Source organism: Diadema antillarum, unplaced genomic scaffold (assembly GCF_040938485.1).
Source record: "Diadema antillarum isolate AM-2024a unplaced genomic scaffold, OU_Dant_1.0 seq00001888_RagTag, whole genome shotgun sequence".
Taxonomy (NCBI): domain Eukaryota; kingdom Metazoa; phylum Echinodermata; class Echinoidea; order Diadematoida; family Diadematidae; genus Diadema; species Diadema antillarum.
Window position 1 is genome coordinate 466,488 of NW_027272555.1, and position 25,873 is coordinate 492,360.

At 38.0% G+C, this 25,873-nt stretch overlaps 1 protein-coding gene across 1 annotated transcript in view; it reads left to right on the forward strand.

Moving 5' to 3' along the window:
• LOC139712997 (mannosyl-oligosaccharide 1,2-alpha-mannosidase IA-like) overlaps positions 1-25,873 on the forward strand; it is a 78,506-nt gene that overhangs the window by 39,448 nt on the left and 13,185 nt on the right. Inside the window, exon 7 of the mRNA XM_071624776.1 lies at positions 1,314-1,429. Within this exon, the coding sequence (XP_071480877.1) occupies positions 1,314-1,429 (116 nt within the window). The remainder of the gene's footprint in view (positions 1-1,313; positions 1,430-25,873) is intronic.

Consider the following 25,873-nt stretch of genomic DNA (forward strand, 5'->3'; position numbering starts at 1 on the left):
TGCTTAAATCTCTGTTCTTGATAAGGATAATTATAGCAAAACTGAGTCCTTTCTGACTCTACTCTACAATGCTGAATAGATCATGCCAGTGCAATATACTCATTAGCCTCAGCATTGAGGGTGAGTGCTGCCGTATGTCTGTAAAATATACGTGTACTATATATTGAAACTTGTTTAGGGTTTCATGGTAAACCTCAGAGCTTTGTTGGCACAATCGTCACTCCATTTTGTTCTTCTCCACCCTCAACTGGATACAGATACTGGCAACATGTACTGTATGTTCATGTCTTCATTAGATAGCAAGTAAAGCTTTAACTTTTGTATTATACCATTGGTAGTTGCTTTTGTAGTCTAAAAGAGGGTAGATATCTTTGTTTCATGAACTGATTAAGATGTAGTTGAGTACTGTATGTCTCCAATTAAAGATTGTAAAAGGATTAAAAAAATTAAAAAGCACTAAACGATTTTTTTTTCTTAATCTTTCAAGAAATTCAAACTTGACTTTTCTGTCGATTTGCAGATTTAAGGTCACCAAAACGCTCTGATGCTTCTTCCACTTGCATCTCACGTATCTGGTATTCTGAAGATTGAATATTGATGTACAGTGTATAAAACATAGTATTAAACGGGTTAGTCAAATACTGGTTAGTGATTGGCTAAACACAGTCACGTGATGGAGGCACATAGGTTATGTTCGCCCATTGGCAGAAAATTTTTGTAATGTCTCCCATGGGAAAACATTTTCACGTAACAAATGACAAACGATACCAAACGACTGAACGATCATATGTTTCACGCATTTGATAAGATAAATTTGCCTTTTCCGTAGAGTGTGAAAAAGTGACGACTGATTATTGTATTACCAAATGCGTATGAAAGTGTGATTTGTCTAACCCATATAATATAACAGATGATGACTTTTGTTGTCGGGAACATACCGAATGTTCCCTCCCCCGCCAGTCATCATCTATATAATGTTTGATTATCAAGAATATTTGATGATTGATGTTCAATTCAAATATTACTTGTAAGTGTGGCATGGCAGTGATTTGTAAAGATTGCTACATTACAAAAGCATCTGAGCATCATCATTTTTGTAGACTGTATGGACTTGTTCTGACTTTTGTTTGTTTTGTTTTGTAATGATTGCTACAATGATGGATTGGTATTGTAACCCACTTTAATAGTGCATGTGCACCCGTCATGGAGAGCCCATAGGACACGAAAAAGAAAAGTTTACAGCTAGCGATGTTGCACGAAGGTGTGTGTTTGGTGTTGATGTGTCATCGGTGGTCTCATTCCTCTCCCCGCAGTGCATGTCTCCCTGGGAGCCCTGGGGGATAGCTTCTACGAGTATCTCCTCAAGTCGTACATCATGACTGGGGGCAAGGACGAGGAGGGGAAACAGATGTACTTTGCTGCCGTCGAGGTAAGAACGCCAACAACAACAAAATGCTCCTGCCAATAATTTACGCATCATATTTTTTGCAAGAGTGATATTTGTGGGGATTGGGATTTGGAAAGCGGTCGAATCGGCAATCAAGAGTCATAATGGATGGCATGAAAGATACATATTACCCTTTTTAAGAAGCAAAGCTTGCGCTTTGTGGAGATGATATATGCGTACAATGAGCATTAACCTTGTGTTACGGAAAAAAAAATATTTTGGAGCATTGTTAACTTTGCAAATTCCATTGAGATTATGAAATTCATGAAAATAAAACCAACATGGGATGTGTACTGCATACAGTACTTCTCTCTCTTCATACAATCACTCCACCCTTGTAAATTTGCTTTTGAAGAATACCTAAACAATGTAGGTGCACTATGCAGATTTTGTGTGTCTGTTCGTCTGTTTGTCTGTTTGTTTTTCCAGACCTCTTGCTTTCTCCATCACAGTGTCTTATTTCTGAATAATCTGCAATATTCACCCAATCACATGATTCATATGCTGAAAAGCATAGTACTTCTTGTGTTGAAAGAGGCATTATCCCAGTAACATTACTGTGTTGAAAGAGACATTATCCCAGTAACATTACTGTGTTGAAAGAGACATTATCCCAGTAACAATGGGCGCAGTAGCAGACATACCATAAAATTTCGAAGATGAAGTGCCAATTACAAGCAGGAAGTTTTGGTTTGACCTTTCTGTTGTGTGGGTGTGCTGATTTCATTTAGCGAGAGGGAAGCCAGCCGATTCAATTGTGATCCGTCTCACCACAGTCTTGTGCGAGAAGGCTTCAACACACACTACCTGTTTGTCCATTATCAATCATATGTACGAGTAGGAGGAAAATAAAAAGGACAAAAAGAGTTTACCGGGTAAGCGCCGTGCCGACACGAGTTCAGGTAGAAAGGAGTCTCCAGCCCGATGAGTCGGGGGAGATCTATCAGTTATTCATGAGGGTGCCGCATGCAAAAATCATGCCTCCCGCGAGGTAAACTGTGAATAACTAATTGATTGTGACTGGCCCCGTCCTCCTGCCTCGCAGGACCCATTTGGAAAAACCAACTCCGAAGCAATCAGCCTCTTCTTCCGCTCTCCAAACAAGATTGCAATCTTATCCACTACATGTCTTTTATTTCACTTGTTTGTTTTTGTGTCTCTACTTATTGCGCTGATATACAGCAAGCAGCAAATAGCTGTTCAGTTATTGATGTTTTGAGCCTTGTTCTGGGCCAGTTCAAGCTCTAATGTGAAAGGGATTCATCACGTTTGGAGTAGATCTTGAATAAATTTTACGGCACACATCAAACTGCACCAAATCTCTCTCTAATGAGAGATTACATCAGCATGGTGATCCATTTGACTCACACAGTAAATTCTGCCTATAATTACCAAGTTTGATACCTTTCTGAAGCCATTATCCCTCCCCAATCCCAATTTAATTTGAAAAATTTACAAATCTCATGTTCCTTTTTTTTTAAAGGAGGTCATAAGCCATGATAAAGTTGTATTCACCTTGACATATATGCTGACCTCTTGTATACAGTGTGCTCCTACAAACATGGCAGTTGTGTTTTTGTGGGCGATTGTTGTTGATTAATAGTCAAGCACAGCAAAAAACTGGAGTATCTTCATAAAGTTAAGAATCAAAGTGCAGGACAGTATAATATTTCTGATTCTCCATCTCATTGCTTCATTTATTGATTCACTGCGTTCAGATAGGACAAACACAGATGTCTACACATCAAAAGATGTGAGTGCTATAGTTATACCCCAGTGCAGTATTGTCCCTTAATAGCAAGTTTTCTGCTTTCTTTTTGACTATCTCTGATATAATGTCCGAGTGACTATGATAAGCTTCGGCAGATTAATTTTTCATTTTCTTCCCGGGGATGGGGGTGCTGTTTCAAAGGTTATGAAAAAGGATGAAATCAGTTCTACGTTGTCTGATTAACTGTCAGATCAGGCATTAGTGCCTTTCTATCACAGTGTTGTCTGCATAAAATATTTAAGGACTACCACTTGTCACTTTTGTTTTAAATGTTTTTATGATCAGTCTCTCTTATTTTACTGTCCATTGAACACTCCTTCCGGATGTCGGCAGAAAACCAGTGCACAATTATCCGCAGTGTTCAGGAGAAGCAGGCTATGACAGTGGTACAAGATATTTGCTATAAATGTCTTTGCAGCAGTCACGGTATTTGAAATGAGTTTAAGTCCCACCGGTCCCAGGACGGGGACGTGCCGACAGCGATCGTGAGATCAAGAAGCATGCGATGGTCTGTCCAGTTTCAATATGCCCGGAGTAGAGGACCTCTCCCTTCCTCGCTCTTGTCCGTTGTTTGTCGTGGTCATACGCTGGTGTGTGCTAGGCAGACCCCTCATGAGTGGTCGTGTTTGTTGTTCAATTACACTGCTAAGACCCAGGGGAAATACGGATTAGGTTGGGTAAATAGAAGTAGTTGGTAGTCACCTCGCTGGAAATGGGTCGCAATGTCTGGAGGAATCTGCGTTTATGAGAATTCTCATTATTTGCCCCAATTTTTTTCCCCCCTTTCCCCTCCAGCTGAGAAATAGCTGTGAATTCTCAGGCCTAGTCTTTGTCAGTTTTCTGTTTCAGAATATTTATAGAGTGTATTACATTGGCAGAGGAGAGTAACTCTATTATACACAGATTTAGTTTTGTTTGAGTAGAGGAACTCAGATTAAATTGTGCTTGCAGAGGGTGCAGGGAAATTAGAAATTTCATATCCAATAACATTTTTTTAGCAGCAATTGAAACTCAATGGGCAATGATGCCTTTTTCTTTTTGTAAGTCTGAAGTATAAAACCTGCTTTGTTTGGAAATTGCGTAAAAATCTCCTCTAATATCCATTAAGTGGAATCACATTCTTAGTGGTGTAGATATTGAGCAACAAAATGGAGTTTTGCCTCCAGTGGAAGTGCATCATTTCCAACAATCTCATAGCACTTAGAGCATTTTTGTCCCCGCTCCCTCTCTCCCTTGTCTATCGTGCTACGCTCACGTTTCTATCAATATTTGATTGGTCGTGACTCAATGAACCTCACTCGGCGGAAGTCCTTGGGTCGCAAGGCGATCGTGAACTCTAGATGTCTGCTTCTTTTGAGTTCTGCTAGTTGTGTAGTTACTCGGGCGACAAGAAGCCATGGAAACGGGCCGAACCATGCGGATCGGGGTGCTGTCATGCTTTGTGTCATCTGCAAGATTTTGTGAAAATATTTGGTGTTCTGTATCCTGGTTGTATGCAAAAGCCAAATATATCGGTGATAATCCCCACTGCTGTTAGAAACATGTAATAAAGTACATGCTATGACTCGTATGAGCAATATGGAAAAACCAGCATATATACAGTATATTTTATATATTAATGTGCTGTATATTGTGTATATCATATAGTAAAGAATATGACAATGTTCTCTTACTTTTTTATACCTATTCATGCAAAATGGGGAATTTTATACCATTCATAGCCAGTAGCATACTGTTCTATTATTAGTCAATTGGCTCGTACAAAAAGACCTTACACAGACACGTGGACACATCATTGTTCACAGACAGAGTGTTTGTCACTGCCAACTCTCATCTTATAAATGTCTCTTTATAAAATGGATATATATCGCTTCTAAAGCCAGGATCAATGTGTATGTTTGTGTGTATAGTGTGTGCGTTTTGTCTTTGTATGTGTTTGTGCATGTGTATAGTGTGTGCGCTTTGTGTGTTTGTATTTGTGTGTTTGTGTGTTTGTATTTGTGTGTTTGTGTGTGTGTATGTGAGAGAAAGAAAGAGAGAGAGGGAGAGAGAAAATGGTGGTAGGTATCTTTCATGGTAATGTAAACTTTAATCCAGGGTGGTGGTACATGTAGGTATCTTTCACGGTAATATAAACTTTGATCCAGGGTGGTGGTACATGTGGGTATCTTTCACGGTAATATAAACTTTGATCCAGGCTGTGAAGTGTTCCTGATGAGACACCTCTCGAGAAAGAGGAAGCGGTTTTCGGTTGGTGTAAACGGATCCTCGTGATCATTAGAGTCATAGTGATAACGATGAATGGAGAAGGGTTTATATTAAACACCTGGATACATGTAGCTCTCGACAGTGAGATATCATATGCCAAACTTCCTTTTTCTCTGTAGCAACAGTACCCGCTATGTGAAAAAAAAAATGACTACTTTTATAGAAATTTTCACAGTACATTTATTTTTGCATATTTAGCTAGCGTGAATTCTAGAGCTCAAGAAAATATTGTCATCATTTTGGGGATACATATAGTAAAACAAGATTTTTTTTTTTTTTTTTTTGAAATTTGCAAGAATTTCATGAGGAGCCAAGATTTGTGAAAGTACAATAAATGCAAAAGTATTTGTCTACACATTCCATTGAATGCCAGTGGCAATTCACAAAGGTTTTATGCCATGGAAACGGCCGTCAGCTCAAATTTGTAAAAGTTTGATGCGACAAATATTTCTGGTTTTGTAGTATAACTCTGTGAAGAATTAACAGTCACATCTCATACACACTAACAGACAGACAAGCACATCATGTATGTGTAGAAAGTAAATATTTGTATTGCAGTGTGAGGGTTATCAGAAGGAATTGAATACATGAACATATTCTCCATAAGTCCATTGGACCAAATTTTGAGAGAAAGAATCAAACAACAACAAGAAGCAGATAACATTCTAATGTTTTTAATGTTTCTGTTATTAGAATGTTAGCTACTAGGTATACAGTACCTTGTGTACAAATTAAAAGAATATAACAGTAATTAGAATGATTATCTATATTTGAATTACTTTGCCAGGAGTTTCCAAAGATGATAGCCAAATTTGAACTTTGGCCATTCTAATATTCTGGTATTCCATTGCATTCAAATATTTTGAAGTGATGTAGCTGCAAAGGCAGTTCATAACCTTTCTGTACAGTCATTTAGTTTTTTTTTTTCCTTCTCTCTTTTGTTCTATTTTTTTTTTTCAGCATCATATGACATTCACATATGGTCTACATACATGTGTAATTTGCATGAAATGCAGTCCAGTTTCATGCTGAATAGTGACAGAGTTCCTCAAATATCCTCAATTTTACCTTTAGGGACGTACAATGTACATATTGATGACTGCATATTTTGTAAAGTTCTTTGAAATTTTTATTTGCATTCCCTCAGCCTTGAATAGATATTGTATCATTTGGTATATATATGTCTAGATTGATTGTACTGTGTGGATTCTGATGTGAGTGCCATTAGTATGACTATGAAATAAAAATTTTGTCCAATGCCAGATATGAGTCATCAATTTGATTGAGAATCAAGTGGATTTTTGATCGAGATTATGTCCACTTTCCGTTCGTACTTATGTGCGCTCCACCACCCACAAACAGTACTTTGCTACTGAATGCTGTAATAAATTGCACTCAACTTAAGCTTGTTTAACATGCATTTAGTTAGTGAATCACAATCTATATTGATTTTACCAATAAATCTTAACTATAGGACAGGGTGCTGGGCTACTTCCATTGCCTAGTTGAAGCTCCAATGTATTTCTGAAGTAAAGAAAATGTTGGAAACTTTAAAAGTATGGTACACATGGCAGAATACTTAAAAGTGTTTTATGTTCTTAAATAGAAAGAAAAAAGTAAATTGTACATTTGACTATCAGTAATCACAGTAAAATAATTGCAGTTGAAATGGTAGTAGTACAATATCAATTTTTGCTATTTAAATTGCTTTGAAAGAATCTTTTTTTAACTTTCAACCAATACCATGCTAGGTTTTAATGGCTTCATATGTCATTTCAAGAGAAATTTCTGCCAGACATGCCATGTATTTGAAATAGTCTTCAGAACAAATTGAAATTGTTTGTGGTTTCTACCCATTACTAGCAGACACAAATATTTACACATGGGACTAATGCAATTGTTGTCTGCTTTGATGAATAATTTAATGTTAATGTGATTTGCATATTTTGGTCTTTGAAATATTCTGTTCCTAAAGTCAAAAAATACATGAAGGTACACACTTGAATATCATGTTGTGCCTTTCACATAACAAGGAGAGAAAAGCAATGCTCACTGTACTCATACTGTTTTTCTTATTCTGTACCTAAACTATACACAGGCTTTAAATGGGAAAATTTGTGTGGCGACCACAGCAATGTGAATTAATTTCATCATGTTTATAAAGGTTTCCTTCAACCTCAAAGAAGCTGCTTTGTCCCAGAGGCCTCTTATCCAAGGAATCATCAACCTGCGAAAGACCCAACAATCCCATCCCCCCCCCCTTTTTTTTAATGCATACTGCATCAGGGCCAGTCCGCAACGATACTTGTCACTTACATGCAAAGGTGGCTGGTGTCATGTTCAGTTTCGGGGGAAGCCGTGAAATACGTTGTTCTCCGCCCACTGGAAAGTATCGAAATGGTGTGCAAACTTGAGAATGCACGAAGGCATTGTCGCAAGGGGGTAGTGATGACCCATATTCTGCCCTGTGGCGTCTTGACTGCAGTCGATGGATGGCAGAGCTCTTAAAGGCACACTCTACTCTATGTTTGAGTGGATATTAAAGAGACACTCTCTTCCATGTACAAGGGTCACATATGATAGTATGATATCATCAAAGAAAAGAAAAGAATCTGAACGAAACATAAAAGTTTCATCAATATTAGACTAAAAGATTGTAACAGAATATTCAATTTCTGCAAGTTTTTCCTTTTACATTGACATCAGAAATCAGAAATGATTTACTTAGACTGCTAAAAGAATTACTAGGATTTGTGATGATTATTTAGCACCTGCAATTCCCCTGTTCAATAGAACAAAGCAATCCTTGCTAAATAATTGCAACTACAGTATAGAGTAATTTAATGGAAACGGTACAATTTCTTCTTTATGAACTTGTCTTATATAAAGAAAACAAACTGAAGAAAAATTACAAAAATTGGATAAGAAAAAAGGAAGATATGACATTTTGAAATTTCTTATTTTTTAGAAAAACATTTCCTTACCAGTCCTTATGAATATTCAAGTCAGCAAGTTGACAATGTCATGCATTCACAATTTCTTATACATGTCATATACAGAAATGACAAAAAATCTCATATTTCGGCTGTACAGAAATAAGATTTGTCTTAAAAACCACCTAAAATAAAAAGAACAAATGTGAACTCTGATATATTTTGCTATGGGAACTTGTTTTTATTTGTGTTAGCTGAAAATAACAATTTTTCCGAATTTCATGCATAATATTCATGAAAAATTGTGAGGTATGACATAATCAATTCGGTCATTTGAATATTCGTAAGGATTGTTCAGGAAATGTTTTCAATTTTTTTTTCAAAATTTCAAAATGTCATATCTTCCTTATTATCAGATTTTTTTGGGGGTCATATGTATCTTTTTGTGGAGACTATTTTTCTCTTTCTTTTGAAGTTTATTTATTTTTGGGGTGGATTTCTTCTTTAATGGAGGTCTAGCAGCCTGTGCCTCTTCAGTGGGCAGCAGGCGAGAAATTATTTTATGTTTGATGCAATTTAAGGGTTTATCAGACTTTCAGAATCTTTTATTGAATTGCCTTTTAATAGTTTGGAGTGTGTGTGGGGTGCAGAGGGAAGTTTCACACAGGGTCGAAAGATTCCAAAGCAAAGAACTTCAATAGCTACACCCTGGTGCACCTGTAAGATTGCTTGCTTTGATGAGGGTATTAGTCTACAAAAGGGTTTAAAATACTATTTTTTTTTTTTCAATTTGGATATACTTAAGTGTTTACGATCCCTATCATGCATGCACAGTGCAGCAAGTTACAGTGCTGATGATAAAACTGCCCATTGTCCACAAATACCCTTTAATCTCATCACGACCACTGTTGTAAGTTACTACAAGCATCTTTTAAAGTGTAGCTACCAGTAGTTGTGGAAAGTTAATCAAGAAGTTTTGGTGATCAGAAACATGACACCTCTGTACTCATGAGTAGAAAAACAATTCCACTTAACCCGTTCCATACTGAATTCTGAATGCCCATAGGTATTGTATGCAGGCTACCAGCTTCCCTTATGGAACAGGTTAAACCTGTATTGTGATGCTGGAAGTCAACAGGAAAATATTTATTTATTTGTATTTTGTATTTTCTTTATTTTTTTGCTGTTATACATCCACAATATATCATGTTCTAGGTATGAACATGATGTGTGTACTCCATACAAGGAAATACTTTACTAGTCCGACATGTTCAAATGTGAGTCAGTACCTCTCACTGTACCTGAATCTGGGCAAATTGTTGGAATCATCTCCCATCTGGTTCTGCTTGTTCTACAAGATTAAATAATTGGAATATTGTTGCATAACAGTTCAGGGCACGGGCTATATTTAAGCCTGAGCATCTCATTATCAGAATGATAGTGAGGCTTTAACCCCTAAGCCTAATTCTCTATCTTGTCATGGCTGGATTGGCTTGGGCAGTGAGTGTGAAATACCAACTGGATCTCTCTCGGTGACAGAGCTTGTGACCAGGATTGGATGTCAATGCGTTGTATCAACCCGCTGCGGATGAGTCCCGAGTATACTTGGGCAGGAGTCTATGGGCAGTGCGTTTTGTAGCAAAATCAGTCGGTCCCTAATGGGTTTTAAAAAAAAGGCCATCAATCTCAAGCCATAAAACCAGTGATAAGTTAGATTCACACAACGTTTGTGATCTTCAAAATTCCGTGCAAACTTTGTAGTTTTAAACAAGGATGCGCATCCACACGAAATCTTGTCTTTAAGATGAAGCTTTCGAGGAGAACCACAATTGATGATTAAACCACAGAACTGGATAAAATTTATACACGCAGCACTAGCATTTCAATGACACAATGATGTGCAACGATATAGTAGTATACAGCATGAACTGGAGGTTGACCTGGATATTATCAAAGGGGGAAAAGATTTCATGCAGAGGTCATACTAACTTTTGTGTATGCTGATTATCATGTCCACATGATGCTCAACTACATTGTACAAGTGGTAACCCCCCATAGCTCATGGATAGAGCATAACCACCAAGAAAGCTTGTGATTCCTAACAACCATCAACCAATCTTTACAATTGCTAGCTTTTGAATGCTTCTACGTGGGGCTATATCTGCCAGGAGCCAATCATTGGTGTTGAACAATTTGAGCAAATCTTACAGATTAAGAGCGGCGTGTGAACATAACTTTCTTCGTCCCACTTCCACATGACTTCAGCTTGTGCACAACTCATGGGAATCCACACCTTCTGATGAGTTGCCGAATATGGTTGGACAGGTGTATGGTGGAGGCAAGATAACCAGTATAAACAAAACAAACTGGTTATTGTCTGTATTAAAGACTGACAGTCATGGATGTCACATTGGAGGATGTATTTGTTTGCTTATTTGCACTTTAATAGTAGGACACAAAACTTTATGTTTATTGCGCTTTGCCGCGGAACAACAATAATTGACTGTTAGTTTCAGACTACCCGAACCTGATGCAAAATTTGCCTGGCTGAATTCTGAGCATCATTCTTGTTTGTGTGTAATTGCTCATAGCTCATAGTCCCCATTATGAATTGTGTATGTACAGCTTCATGATATGCAGCACACACACAGCCAGTGAATCATGCACATCAGAAGTTGAACGTTTTTGATGAGTGTACTTCGGTGCACATGCATATATTTCCTGATGGGCATTGTATTCTAGCAGCTTACATTAGTTGTCTTATCTGATATTCACATTTTGTGGTTGAAATAAAGAAACTGAAAACCAGAAAAGATGCAGAGCTTTACAAATTTCCTTATAACTTTTTAGGTCTTATTCTGGTATACATAACTTCTCCCACTCTGTTTGTCTATGATGCTATTGTATTTAAAGTCGACTGGAATTTTGTGTATCGTTGTGCTTTAACTCTGTAGACAATGGACACTCCTGGCGCCCTTTAGATTCTCAAAACTTAGTATGTCCTTTGCTGCTATTTAGTGTCCATGTACAGATGAAACTTTTCTTGAATTGGGAGGGATTGCTCAAAGGAAAATATCATGGAGTCTCGGCTCCGTCTCCATCGGCGTGGATGCAAGCCTAATAGCGTGATTGATGAATGGGAACAGACCTCAAAAGGCATGTCACTGTTGTTTGGTACTCCCCATCTCACAGCTGATCTCTCTCATTTGGATTTCCCCCTCAAGGACTCCAGACACATGTTTTGTAGAGTGTTACTTCAAATCCGCACAGACACATAAGTTGTAAGTCCAATTAGTTGGAGAGAAGAAAGAGAAAAACAAAACAAAAGAGATAAAAGATTGAAAACAAAAACAAAAGAGAAGATAGAGTGAACAAACAAAGTAGAACAACAACATGATCAATGGAATCAAGGTAGTTCTCTCACCAGTGTTTGTACACTTTGCTCTGCAGTAGTTCTAGTTTGCAAGAGTGTTCTTTGAGTTTATCCAGGGAGGTGGAAGAAAGATGGAGTGTGCTCTTTTGAGCTTCCTTTGAAGTCATGCGTGGCCCCGACAGCGTTTTTTTTCCCCCTCCCGTAATCACATTACTCACGCTCGGCGCACTGCAAGTCGTAAATCTTGTGGCGGAAACTCACGACGCGAAATGCATTGTGGTCGGGGAATAAAATGGCGTCCTACGGTGTGAGCACAGAACTCTATGTGTAAGCAGTGGTGGTGGTTCTGGCGATCGTGATTTTGACGGAGACGAGTTTGTTGAGGAGGAATTGCTTCTTTAGCAAATTCAAAATCACATTGACACAGCAACTTAACGAAATTTGATTTACAATTGAAACTGAAACTCAGAAAGTTAGTTGGGCCTTGGCTTGGAAATTGGAGGCCTAGGCAAAGGCAAGGCTCAGGACACTGTTTAATAGCGCAGCGTCACCTCCACTCCTCAGGTATGCTGCCTAGCAAAAGCATACCTAACGTTAGTCATAGCTAGTAGACTCTAGTATTTCACAAACTAGAATCTAACCACTGTTAAACGTTAGATTCTACTAGCTCCAGAGGTGTACTCTACTACTTTTTAATTCAATTTTTTGTAACGTTAGCATGGGGTAGAGTCGAGCCGATTACCGGTATTTACCGATGAATGATCGAGGGAGAGTGAGGCGAAACGCTGTATACTAAGCTCTGTTTCCCCCCTAAAATATACTTACAGCATCATACATCTAGGCTTTTGTAGATATCATCTTTAATTCTCTACGGAAAATTATTATAATAAAGGCTGATATGTCTAATTTTCACTTTTTAACACTCAACTTTCCATTCCAATATGTATTTACTAGTAACTCAAATTCACCGAAACAACGGCAACGAACGCTGTCCCGACGCCTACGCGGCGGCCCTACAACAACCCGACGAGTACGCTGAAAAGCCCCAGCTCGCTCGGGTGCAGACGAAAAAAAATCCCGCTTCGGTCTCTATGAAGCACTACTTTTACACTCGAACTGTTTGAAAACACGCTCGAACACGCTCGAACACGCTCATGTAACTTATATTATTTTGAAGATAAAGGTCAGGCCTACCTCTCTAACTATTAAAAAAATGCGGAAATGTGCGGAATTTCTCATAATCGATACAGAAACAATATGATGACATCTCTAGCGCACAAAACTAACTGCTCAGTAACTCCGTCGTTTGTGTACCGATTTCGCTGGTTCAAACGGCAATCTCCTCAGCACAGTCTGCTGAACCAGCGAAAGGTATAGACATACCACGCTACCCAATTTTTGAGCCATAAGTTGTAGATTTCGAAGGGGGACGTCTTTCACTGAATGTAATAGACTGCCAAAATTTTGAATATGACGTCATTTTGTCGGTGCCACGCATCGCTTCAAAGCCCGATTTTTACGAGCGTGTGTTTATGGAAGGCCTGGAAAGGAGATCATGTTGCGTCACTCTAGTGCGCCGGAGGGTGATGGGTGGACCGATAAGGCCAGATTTTGACATATTTATCACAGAATGAGGGTTGGATTTCAAGACGTAATCGGTGTAAGACCACTTGATTTTTTTCTCTGAGGGAAGCTCTCAGAGTGCCATCTCCATCTTCTTCCACCTCCCTGGTTTATCCGTGGGACTTCTATTGATAGTAGAAGTAGAAATAGTGTTTTGTCAGCAGTAGTAGTAAAAGTAGTGCAGATACATGTAGACACAATAGAGGCCTTGGAAGTATTGATGGTAATAATACTTTATGATATGTGAAAATTTTCTGAGGTATAATCCCCAGTCCAAATGTGTTTGAGGTATTTTCTGGCTGTAGATACATTGTAAACAAAACAGCATTTTAATTATAGGTGGAAACACCAATTTGATATGTGTTTGAGCCACAAACTATTTCAAGTGAAGGAGAAATACCATTTAGAAATATTTGTATAGCAGGCAAATTTTGACCTTTATTTCCTGGGTTAAATGGCACAAAGCAACTGCATAGTTACATCTTCCAAATTATGATTAGATTATTTTCAGGTAAATGCAGAATCAAAAGAGAAAAGATCACATCACTTTCATGTATGCCTTTTGAAACACATTTTGGAATGTGGTTCTCTCTGTCAAGCTAGATAGATGCAGCCATGATTTGTAAAAGCTGAGGTAGCAAATTTGAGTCTGAAGGAATAAACCAGTGAGCCAATATGTAGGCCAATGATGCACCGTAATTGCCAAGTGATAGTCTTTGACAGAAGAGTAAACATACTGTCAATGGAGAGAAACCTAACTCTCCCTTTAACTGTAGAAGCAAGTGAGACCACAAAACAGCACAAAATCGCAGTCGCACCCCCCTTGTAAGAGAAATCAGCAAACTATTGATTTTGTGCTGAATTTCACTGCCGCGCAAATACTGCTTCTCACTGTAGATATACTCTTGGGTATTATTAAAGGTGAGGCCGGCTGGGGCAAGGGAGTTGAGTGTATCATGTTAATTACTTCTCTGTCTCCAAGTTGACTATAATACAAAGATTAAATGCCATAAGGTAGAGATTGATTTTTTTTTTTTTTTGTCAGAGTCAGACATAAAGTATGAAAATTGTGATCTATTTCAAACATTAACATGTTTTTAATGAATAGTCATACTAGTCACGACCACATGACAGACTAGATCATGTGCTATAATTTGTACTCTCTTGGTTTCATGCTCTCTCAGTGACTTGCATACGTGTAAGTCTTCAATGAATTTCCTCATTTTGTTTGTAGTAAAAGCTATTAAGAGTACTGCATCCTTTCCGTTAGAATAATGCTAAGTTGAAACAATTTTAGAATAGCATTAAAGCTTCTCCTTTGAAAGGGATGGAGTTATACTCCATTGATCAAGGATCAATATCAGTTTCTGTTTTTATAGAAATATGTTCTTTTATTTCACAATTGTAAAAATTGTTTTGTACCTTAGTGAGTACATTTCTATGAAATTACCAATCACATGAACCTCATTCAGGAGTTTCTGTTTTTGTGTTTGTAAAAACCAAGAGTAAAGTTGCAAGGCAATGGAATCAATTTTGAACTTGAACTGCATTTTACTTCATATGTGGTTGCATTTGGTATCATTGTCAATTGAAATTTTGGAAAGCAGTAAATACTTCATAACTTTATTTGAATATGTGGCCTAAAAACTGTAGGATAAAAGAAACTTCAAATCCAGTACCATCCCTGTAACTCAGCTCTCTAAGAAATTCTTTCTTAGATTTAGATAAGAAATATGGACTTTTTGTTGTCATTAAACCTTATGAATTGTCCCTCTATGAGGTATGCTGCTCTGCCTTGCAGATCAGAATTAAAAAAAAAAAGATCAAATGCTTTCTTAGTATGTTGTGAATACATGTTATGAAATCTGTCCAATTCACCAGAAAATTCATTTTAAATAGATTTAACCCATTGAGGATGGGCAGATTTTGCTATACACACATTTCCCATCTAGACCCCTGCCCGAGTATACTTGGACTCGTCCTCAACAGGTTAAGCTATATTGTTTATCATTGTGCTGGTAGTCATTGTGTTAATTTATTAGAAGTACGTCATCATGTATAATTTGTAAGTTGATTAATGTGCTGCATTTGTCAGATATTCTGGTCACTTGACCATTCAGTGCTTCTTTTTTGTTCCTGTTTTTATATGCCTCCATCCAGAAAGGTGCTTGAAACGATATGTTTTTCAGGATTTCCATCCGTCTGTCCTTCTGTCTCACATCTCGTTTTGGTACACTGTATGTGACTAAAAGCCATTCAGCTCAACCGGTCTTCCCGTGGTGGATTGAAAATGTCATTGACATCATACGTACGTCATAGAGACATTCCTATTCCATATCTAAACCAGGATGTGCTTTGGATATAGAGAAATTTGATACATTGATGCACACACGATTTGAAGGGATACTTCATGGAAATTTACTTGGTCGCCAACAAAATCATGCATGTGTTCGCAAGTACAACAGTTGATCATATAGAGCAAGCAATTTTGATTAGCTATTTTAATGAGTATGGAGATAATCTACGTAGAGATAATTTACAGCAAGAAGTCAGTGAAAGCAAACGTCTGTACATTTCTGCACTGGAATTGCATTTACACCTTGTGATACTTTTGCTTTGACTTCTTAAGAAAGAAATAGCCTCTGCTGCTAGAATTTACAAAAGCTTGATATGGGGTGTTTTTCCTTCTTTGTTTGCTTTTGTTTTGGTGAATGGTTGGGGCTTCAATACCAGACAGAAATCCATGTGTGTAAAAGCTTTTATTGGCATTCTGAATCCTCACTCCCTAAGCTACTTTCACAGTTGGTTGTTCCAGCAGTAAGGATTACTGCCCCCTACTCTAAACTGCTCTGCCTCCAAATTGGTCACAGCTGAGTTGGGATGGGTAAGACCCTGGGGAGAAAAGAAGAGAGTGATATTTCCATCTTCCAGAGGTCATTTACACCTGGTTGCTTCGCTGCCCAAGCCGTTCATCTCGTCCGTCCGACTGGGGGCGGAGTCCGTCTCTCGCAAAGTTTTCCACGACAGCAGTGCCCAAGCTCGTCGAAAGATGAGGCCAAGAATCAGAACTTATTGCTTGCCAAGCCTTGGCTGAAACTATTAGGCAGTGTTGGGGTTCTAGCTGAAGTGACAGGAGTGTTGCCTCTACATTGTACATATCATAAAAACATGCCTTATTTGCTCTGTCATTTTCATCTATTAAATGTGTTCTCCAGATGGCTTTTAATAGATAGCCCTAGATAATAGCCCATTTTGTGGAGTTATGTTGCGTGACAACTGTATACAAATATAGTGAATGGTCACAAGTTCAGTTGTGCAGAATTTCACACGAGGTGAAAGATGAGGTGCTCTGCTGTATTTGACAAGGTGAGGCAAAGTTGAATAGTGCTCGTCATCTTTCACTGAGTGTGAAATCTTGTTCCACTGCATGAGTTAAGACAATCTGCTATTTGTTTTACACAACACCTCCATATCATCGAGTATGGGCCATGCCGATTACTGAGTATACTTGTAATCTAGAAATGGCAATGTTTTTTTTCATGAAAGGCAAATGATTACATTATGGCATTTTTATATGAGGAAGCAGTTGTTTTTGGGTGTAAATAAGTGATTGGGCGCCCTTGCATGCTGCAAAATTATGTTGTGACTTCACAGGACAGGAGCACAGAGGTGCAAAACTAGTTTGTATTTAAAAGAACTCATCATGGATGTACATGGTTGGTGACATCAAAGTGCAAAACAAGTTGACAAAAATGTTACACTCCACAGCGACAACATGCAGTGACACTTTTTTACCGCATGTAACATGATGAGCAGTCGAGCAATCGGCAGCTTGAATCTTTACAAAAGTTATAGAAAGTAGGGTGGAGTGATTGTATTGTGCTACGTTCAGTAGTTGTTGCTCTTAGAAACCCTCTACATGTATCTCTCCCTCCCTCTATCTTCTTCTCTCACTTTTTCATTCGATCTATCTGTTTCCTATTAAAGCCATCAATATTCATATTTATCTATCTATCCATCCATCAAGTTGAAGAGCTTACAAATGACTAAAAATAAAAGGATCCATTGGAGACCAATTGGCATTTCAAGCACACCCACCTATTCACATTTTAATGCCTAAAAAAAAGAAGATAGATAAAAGAAACAAGAAAACTGTAATCTATCATTGCTGCTAATAAAAGCATGAGTAAATTCATCCAAAGCTGGGCTCCTTCTATTGCTACATTATCAATTATTAACAATTCCACGGAAATAAGAATAGAATACAAGAAAGATATCTACCTGATTTTCTGAATGGGTGAAACTGATACATGTAGATGGTACTGGCTAATATCTTTGATTTTCCTTGGGAAGAAGGTTGGAGAGGCTGGACCTAAGATTTTCTCAAATTTTGAAGTATGGCTACGAAGAATAATTTCAGACTAACAGAGAGTGAGAAAAAGAAGAAAACCCAACCAGTTGATGTTGTAAGGGTCATTCATACTGACAGTGATGAAAGCATCATTAGAAAAATTGTGACATTTTCGTGATAGTTGCTAGGCAGTTGTTCCATAATTCCACCCAAAATATTGCAAGAAAAATTGCACATGGGAGTGCAGTTTTCCACAACTTTGCATAAACTTTTGCTGCAATGAATTATAATTAGAAGCCGCATAGCAGAAACTTTTTTTTTTTTTGTCATGTGACTATCCATTCTATATCTAGATTTCTCCCTGCTGCAATGAAGGAAACTTGCAGTAATAGTGATCCAGGCCTTTGTTTATACTTGTCATTGCAGTTGGCTTGTGTACATCACAACAACAAAAAAATAAATAAATAAATAAATTAGCAAAAATTTTCTCTTGTGATACAACTTTAAAATTTTTCTTTCCAGTGTGAATGGAATGGATAACCACTGTCAGTGTTAATGTTGCCTAGGTTTGCAGTATCATTTATAAACTTTCCCTTTAATGGAAAGTTTATCATGTGGTTACACCATCTATTGTCATAAGGAGGATAATAGTCCCAGTTATTCTCTTTTGCCTATCATCATACATTGATCGTTCTCAGATCACAGAAATCTGTATTTAACACAAAGATGTTACAAAAATGTTAACACTACTCAAAATAGTAATACCAGATAGGCTCTGACATGTGCAAGTGAGTGCATGCATTTTCTCATTAGCTGGTGGGGGGGGGGGGGGGGAGCTGATGTAGTGTACTGCACACATTGGTCACAATTTCACAAATGATCAGGCAAAATGAATTATAGATGTTGGCATGTAGACCTCTCTGCAGTAGGTAGATGTTCATTCATTTTTCATGACCCATGATTATGATGAATGTACATACCCGAGCGATGTTTTATCCATATTCATTCGACTTTGTTAAGGCAATTTCCTCACGATGCTCACGGGATAATTGCACCCCTTCCAGCCAGCACACCAGCGATTCCACAGGGTTTAGAATTCATCAAGTGTGGCAGGTTGTTTAGCAGAGAATTTTTTCTCTTGAAAGGGAAACTCCGTTTGATGTTTACATCAAATTCAACGAAAGGAATCTAATCACACGTGTCGACCATGGAGTATCACACCGTATCACAGGATTTTTTCTGTAAATTTTTGATAACAGTTTGAAGTGGATTCTGAAAACATTTAGATAAAACTAAAAAGAAATTCCAATGTTCCATAGTTTAAAGTCAAACGTAACTTCAAAGTTTGGCTTAGATTCTTTGTTAAACACCCCCCTGAGCATCTAAAGGGTTAAACTCCCATCCCGTGGTAGTTACTCACTGCGAGTCTCGCTCCCCAGTTTCTCTACCAGCCATCTTCATTACGGCCCCCATGAATATTAAATGGTATCGGCCAGTTGCTGTGGGAGTGTTCCAGCCCATTAGATGGTCTCGGGGATAGGCAGGTGTCAAGACTGTCGACATGCAGTCAAACTCAAACTCAGAGAAATGGAGGGAGCAAGAGAGAGAGATAGACAAGGAGAGAGAGATAGTGAGAGAGGGAGAGGGGAGGGAGAAACAAGGAGAAGAGATGGCAAGACAGAGAATGTGTGTGTGGGTGTGTATGTGTGGGTGGAGAGGGTCTTTTTTTGATAGTGCTAGTAAGTGCAGAGAAAGGTTAAAATGCAATGAATCTCTGTGGTATATCGTATACCAAGAACGCATAGTCACATCATAAATAGATATGCCAGAAAAAGAACATAGGTACAAAATAAACTATAATTGTGTATCTCTTTGGAAACCCTAACCTTTAAAATGAATTAGCAGAGCAGAAAATAATTCATATGGTGAAACAAAAGTTTAAAGGGTGTGTACAGTTCTGGTCGAGGTGAGCATTTAGCTTTTAACGTTTTGCGAGAAATTCAGAAACCACTCCATGATATGTCAAAGAGCATGCAATTCTAAGGGGTATCAAAAGTTTATTTGATGAAAATCGGCTTTGAAATGGCTAAGATATCCAAAAACAAGGTGAAACAAAGATATCCTAATAAAAGGCTTGGTCTGTCGCCTTCTATTATTATCACTTTTTTGGATATCTCAGCCATTTGAAAACAAATTTTCATAAATTTTCATCAAATAAACGTTGAATCGTACTTAAAATCACATGCTCTTTCATATTTTATAAGAGGTTTCTCATTATCTCACTTTAATAGAAATGTTCAAAACATGAATCTCCACCTCAACCAGTACTGTACAGTCCCTTTAAGAAACAAGCTGATGATGTTGGCATGGCAGATGGATACCAGACTAACTTGACAGTAAATCTATAAATTTGAACACATTACTTTATACCATATTCACTGTCAACAAGGTTGCAATGCCATATAAGCCGCCTCTCGACCTAAAGAACAAAACAAAACAAAATAAAACAAAACAAAACAAAACAAAGACAAAACTCTGTGGGATTTTGTTCTCATCAAAACTTCATCATTTTTCCTCATTATTTTTGATTAGAAACTTTATTATTTCTACATGTTTTTTTTTGTGTGTTTCCTACGAATAATTTGTGTTTATTTTATTTTTTTCTTCCAAATAATGCAAGGTATGTATCATCATTTTGAATGATATTTCAGTGTATAGGGCCCTAATGTGAAAAATGAGTGAGCATTTGTGCAAAATAAACCTCCCATGTCGGTAAGAGAGGTAATTCTCTGAGTTGGACAGACAATTTGTATGTACTTGCATATAGGACCCCGTTTACAGTGCGGGGCTAGGCCGAGCCGCGGCCGAGCCGCGGCTGAGCCAAGCCTCAATTGCGAGGCCGGGCCCCGCAATTTTGTCCGTTTACACTGCCGGGCTCGGCCGCGCTTTTGATTTAAACCTGTCAATATTTTGTCGTAGTGGCGCTCTGCTTGTAAACAAACGCAATTTGGTATTGTCTGGTTTTCAGACCCTTTGCCAAATGAATTCCGTGGCGCCGAAGTCGCCGTTCGGGCAAAGGCCTTTGCCGAAGGAAAAAATCCTTTGCAGGACAAAAACCACCATAAACTATACTAGTTTTCGACGTTGAGGGGGTCAATATCATGAACAGCGAAAGATATAGGCAGAGGGTTTGGAAGCAGACTAAAATTGGCCGCGCAATTGGCCGCGCATTTGGCCCAATTTGCGTTTACACCAAGAAAAGGCCGGGCTCGGCCGCGGCTCGGCCGCGGCCGAGACCACCTCCAGAGCGAGGCCAAATGCGAGGCCAATTTTGGCCTCGCATTTGGCCTTTTGCGCGTTTACACTGAAATGAAGGTAGACTCGGCCGTGGCCGAGCCGCGGCCGAGCCTCGCACTGTAAACGGGGTCTAGGCCTCACCCCAAATTTACTGCTTTAGGTTTGTAGTAAGGGCAGCCTTATCTCCACTAAATATGATACCTTGCATATCATATTTAGTACCAGTTTGCATGCATCAGTTGCCTAAGTGTTGAGCGAGCCTTCAGGAAGCATTCTTGTTGTTAGAAGTATAAATCTTGGATATAAAGGCATCATAGAATCTTCGATATATTAAACCAGTCACACTAATGAGTTCTTTAACAAATTAAAAAGAAAGAAAGAAGAATAAACAACCAAAGACCTGTCATACCAATGGATTTGCTCACCAAGTTGAAGGTCAAATTTCCCCAAATTGCCATCGTTCACAGCTTCACACATTTGTAGTGTGATGCCTATATTCCAGTGGCAGATGAATTGTGACTCACCTCTTTGCACAGCTGTATCAAGAGTATGAGGTGTAGATTAGGATTAGAAAGGGATGTGCGTTGAGATGAAAAGGTGATAGTAACTTTTGTAATACAATAGGGGGTTGATGAATGTACTGTATATGGCATATTGAGTTGCATTATTATTTAGTGTAGCATGGCTCTTGGGACATAATGGCATATATCTCTTGTTGCCTGCGAGGTACAGACTGTATGTTTTAAGGCCAGCAACCTTTAATATCCACTTTCAGCTGTTAGAATTTAGTCATTCTTAATCATGCGCTAGAAACGTGTTTCCCATATAGGAGTCAGGAACTGTATAGACTCTTTTAAGAGTTTTTCCTTCCGTTCATAAACTGCAATTGACATTCTATTCAATATTTGTGGTACAAAGTCCGTGGCCCTGTCAATCAAACACAAGTGCAAGAGCGTTCATTTTGTCATTGCAAGTGGAAAATGTGTTTTAGAGTTCAAATAGCTGCATACTTCAAACATGCGCCCGGAATTGAGCAAAACTAGATCAGAAAACTCCTTCGGACTGGCAAAACATGAATTTAGAATAATTGGCACATAAGGTTGCCTCTAGGCCATACAAATATGTTTTGATTGACTTGAAATGTGCTTCTAAACATATCTACAAGTGCACCAACAAATTCTTTTGTCAGTCTGAAAAGGACCTTTAGTTGACCTCTTTCAAACAGTAGAGAATTTTGTTCGTATTCAAACTGTTATTTGCATTAGTACATCACAAGGGATTCGTATAATTACAACCATAAAGTTTGTCTATGGTTATTCTGGGAGTCATTTTGTCATTGTCTGAACTGGTTGATGGAATCCTGTGTTTTAGCCATAGAATTGCCATTGTTCACTGCAAGGTCATTGATTTACATATCACCGCAGGCTGGGAGAAGGGAAAAATCTATAAATTGGAATACATATCAGGGAATGACTCTGTGTACGCTCATGCTGTACATTGCATATTTCATCTGTTGCTATGGCAATATTGCCTCGGAGAAGCCTTTGGACAAGCCTACAGGTACTCATGGATATTCAAGAGAGACGCACGTACTGGGATGATACGTATTTTACATCAGAAAAAAACTGTCCTTCATGAAAAACAGATGGGTAATTTCAATTGGAGTATTATAATTGATATACAGTAGATTTTAACCACAGACTCATTGACATTTATGCTGCAGACACTGTCATGTTTTTCCTTTTCGTAGCCCACCTCTGCAATGTTGGCATCATCACTACAATACAATCTATCTTTTTCAAGGATATTCAAAGTTATTTGCAAGTGGTATGATTGCATTGGCTGTTGGCATCATCACTATTAAAATCTTTCTTTTCCAAGGAGATTCAGAGTTATTTGCAAGTGGTATGATTGCATTGGTTGTATCCATCATCTTATCAAATGTGTGGGACTGTTGACTGGAGAGTTACTCTACTCTACTGTTTATGTGAAAAACAAGTGGCCAAGTAATGCCTTTGTCTTCTCAATTTCCTTTGCCCTGAGGCAAGCAGTAAAGACAATGCCCAATCAGTGGGCGACCATATGTCCTCTCACTATCTAGAATACTTGAAACACACAATCTCCAGTTTATATTCCATCATCTCTTCTTTCGAACTTGCACCTGCTGTACTTTTCCTTTTTATTATCACTAACAGGCAGTGTTGAATTCTGAAGAAAAATAAAACAAAAGACAACAAACATTATCGATAGTCTTGGATTCAGTCATGGGTGTAGAAGTGAATCTGCATACTACAAATTACTTTACATTGTACGTGTATCTTGGGCTGTGTTTTAATCTAAACTTGAGAGAGAGAGAATCATCTCTTTCATGAAAATATCTGAAAGTTTAAAATTCAATCACTTTATAGCACTTAGTCCAAATTTCATGACAATTTCATTGTCTTTTTGTTGTTGTTGCATGATTTCACTCTTTCCATTAAAGGTCTTTTTAATATATAGACAATCATTTTTTAATTGTCATTTTATGATACAATACTTCACATAATTCAGTCCAGTAAAGGATCCCCCGCCGGTAATTGGGTAGATGCTATTAAATCTATCGGCACAAGAATAAAGTTATCTTACGATCTCATTACTGGAATCTCAGAAATGTATGATGATGTTCACATGCATTGTAGTAACTGATTTTATCCCCTATGGAGACTGAAACCCACTGCCTTTGCAAATACAGTATTTTATGTCATGCCTTCTGAGTGGTTGAGACTATGAAATTCATTCTCTTTTGTTTTGATTCCTGGAACTACTGAGATACTCATGTATATAATGAAAAACTATTTTAGTGCAATGCGCTGCACTACAATGCACTGTAACCAGGATAATATTGTTTAAAAAAAAAGGCTGCTGTAAATATAGTAGAATCTCAACTAACCCAGTTAGTAATACCATCTGTTCTCTTTGTCTTTCTCTCCCTCTCTTTCTATTTTTTCTTTCTTCTCTCTCTATGTCTCTCTCTCTCTCTCTCTCTGCCTCGCTAAAACAGGAAAGAACACATAAAACCATAAATAGTCACAGGATATTGAAAGAATTTTCGATCAGTTCCATAAACATTTGCACAAGTCCCATTTTCTCAAACACAGTATATTGGTGAGGGATCAAATGTGATATATCTTCTCTGCAAGTAAGAGAGTATACAATGTCAATATTTCCTCATAATGACCAGAACAGCCATATAGTACCTATTTTTGACACAGCATATCCATCAAAAACAGGACAGAGAATGTGAAAAAATGACATGGAAAAGCTTTTTTTCACAAATGGTGTGCAAAGCAATGAAAATAGAGACAATTTTTCATTTTTGTTTTAGGTTTAAAAAGGAATGCCACTCTATTTTGTGCTCCTGCCATCTGAACCTGTTGAGGATTTTGCTGTAACACACATGGACAACCCTGATCCAGTTGCTGAAAGGCACATATATTGATCATGAGAATGTTTCCGATGTGAAAAATCTCAGCTTTATGTTCCTGCCGCCAGATTCTCTGATATTGTGTAAGTGTGAAGTTGTGAAAAAACAGAAAACAGAACAAGATCGACAGTAAATGCTGAATGCTAGAAAATGAAAATCTGAGCAACCAGATGTACCATACTCAATTTAGTCCCATAAGACAGTATTACAATAAACAGTTGATGAGCAAGGTGGTATTTGGTCATCTAATTTATTATGCAAATTTATTGATATAGGCAGGGTAATACACACAATATTTGTACATATGTACACTGATGTGTTCTCATGCATTCATCATTCAGTCCAGCCAGCACATTTCAACAATATTCAATTTCTGAAATTGAACCACTACAAGAAGCGTGAACAATGCCTTGTAAAAGGGGTCATGTAATATGTGTATCAACTCATCTTCGATAGGGGGATGTGTTCATATGACATAAAACCTATCATGTATCAATTGATGATGCACTGTTCATAATGCCATTTACAATAGTTTACTTCCATGTGTGTGTGTGTGTTTTATTGATTTTGCATTTATAAACCAGTTTGCATATGCTATGTTGACGTGGCACTACCGGCTAGTACCGTTGGGTTTAAATAGACGGGTAGTGAGCCAACCTGAAAACCGGCAGCAAAGCTGGTGCGTCAACACCAAGGTTCATGGCGTACAGTGAGATAGTCCGCACTTAGCAACAAATTTATGAGACAGACCTTGGTCTATGCATACTATACAGGTTCAAGGTCTAGCCAAATTGATATGGGTCGTTATTCATTTCTTGTTCCATCCCCACCACCTATTGGCTGCCTACTCATTTTTTCTCCCCAGTATTTTGTACTGTTTTTGTTTGTTTGTTTTGCCAAAAGTACTGCAGGTTTCCTGGAGAATACTTTTCCCCTGGAATTGAATTGAATTGAATTGGTAAACATACACATATATCTGTTGCAGGAAACTGGTTTTCCACCAAAACTACCCTTTTCAGCCCCCAGAATAAATTATTTTTTTTAAAGAGGTTGGCATCCCTGCTTATACTGATCTTCAGATATAAGGACAAGAAAAGACAGAAAAATGAGGAATTAAAGGAGCTAATCACAAGTGAGTTTTGCATATGTTTCCACAAACCACAATATAGGTCATGTATTTGAACTATTTTGGAATCTGATGTATAGTATATTGTGATACAAAAAGGTTAACGAGCATTAACACGCCCAACTGGACCCCATGTAAGACCAGCTTGTGCAGCTGAATATGGTCTGTTCAACCATACTTCTCAGATGGAAAAAAAAAACAAGCATAAAAAACAAACAAAC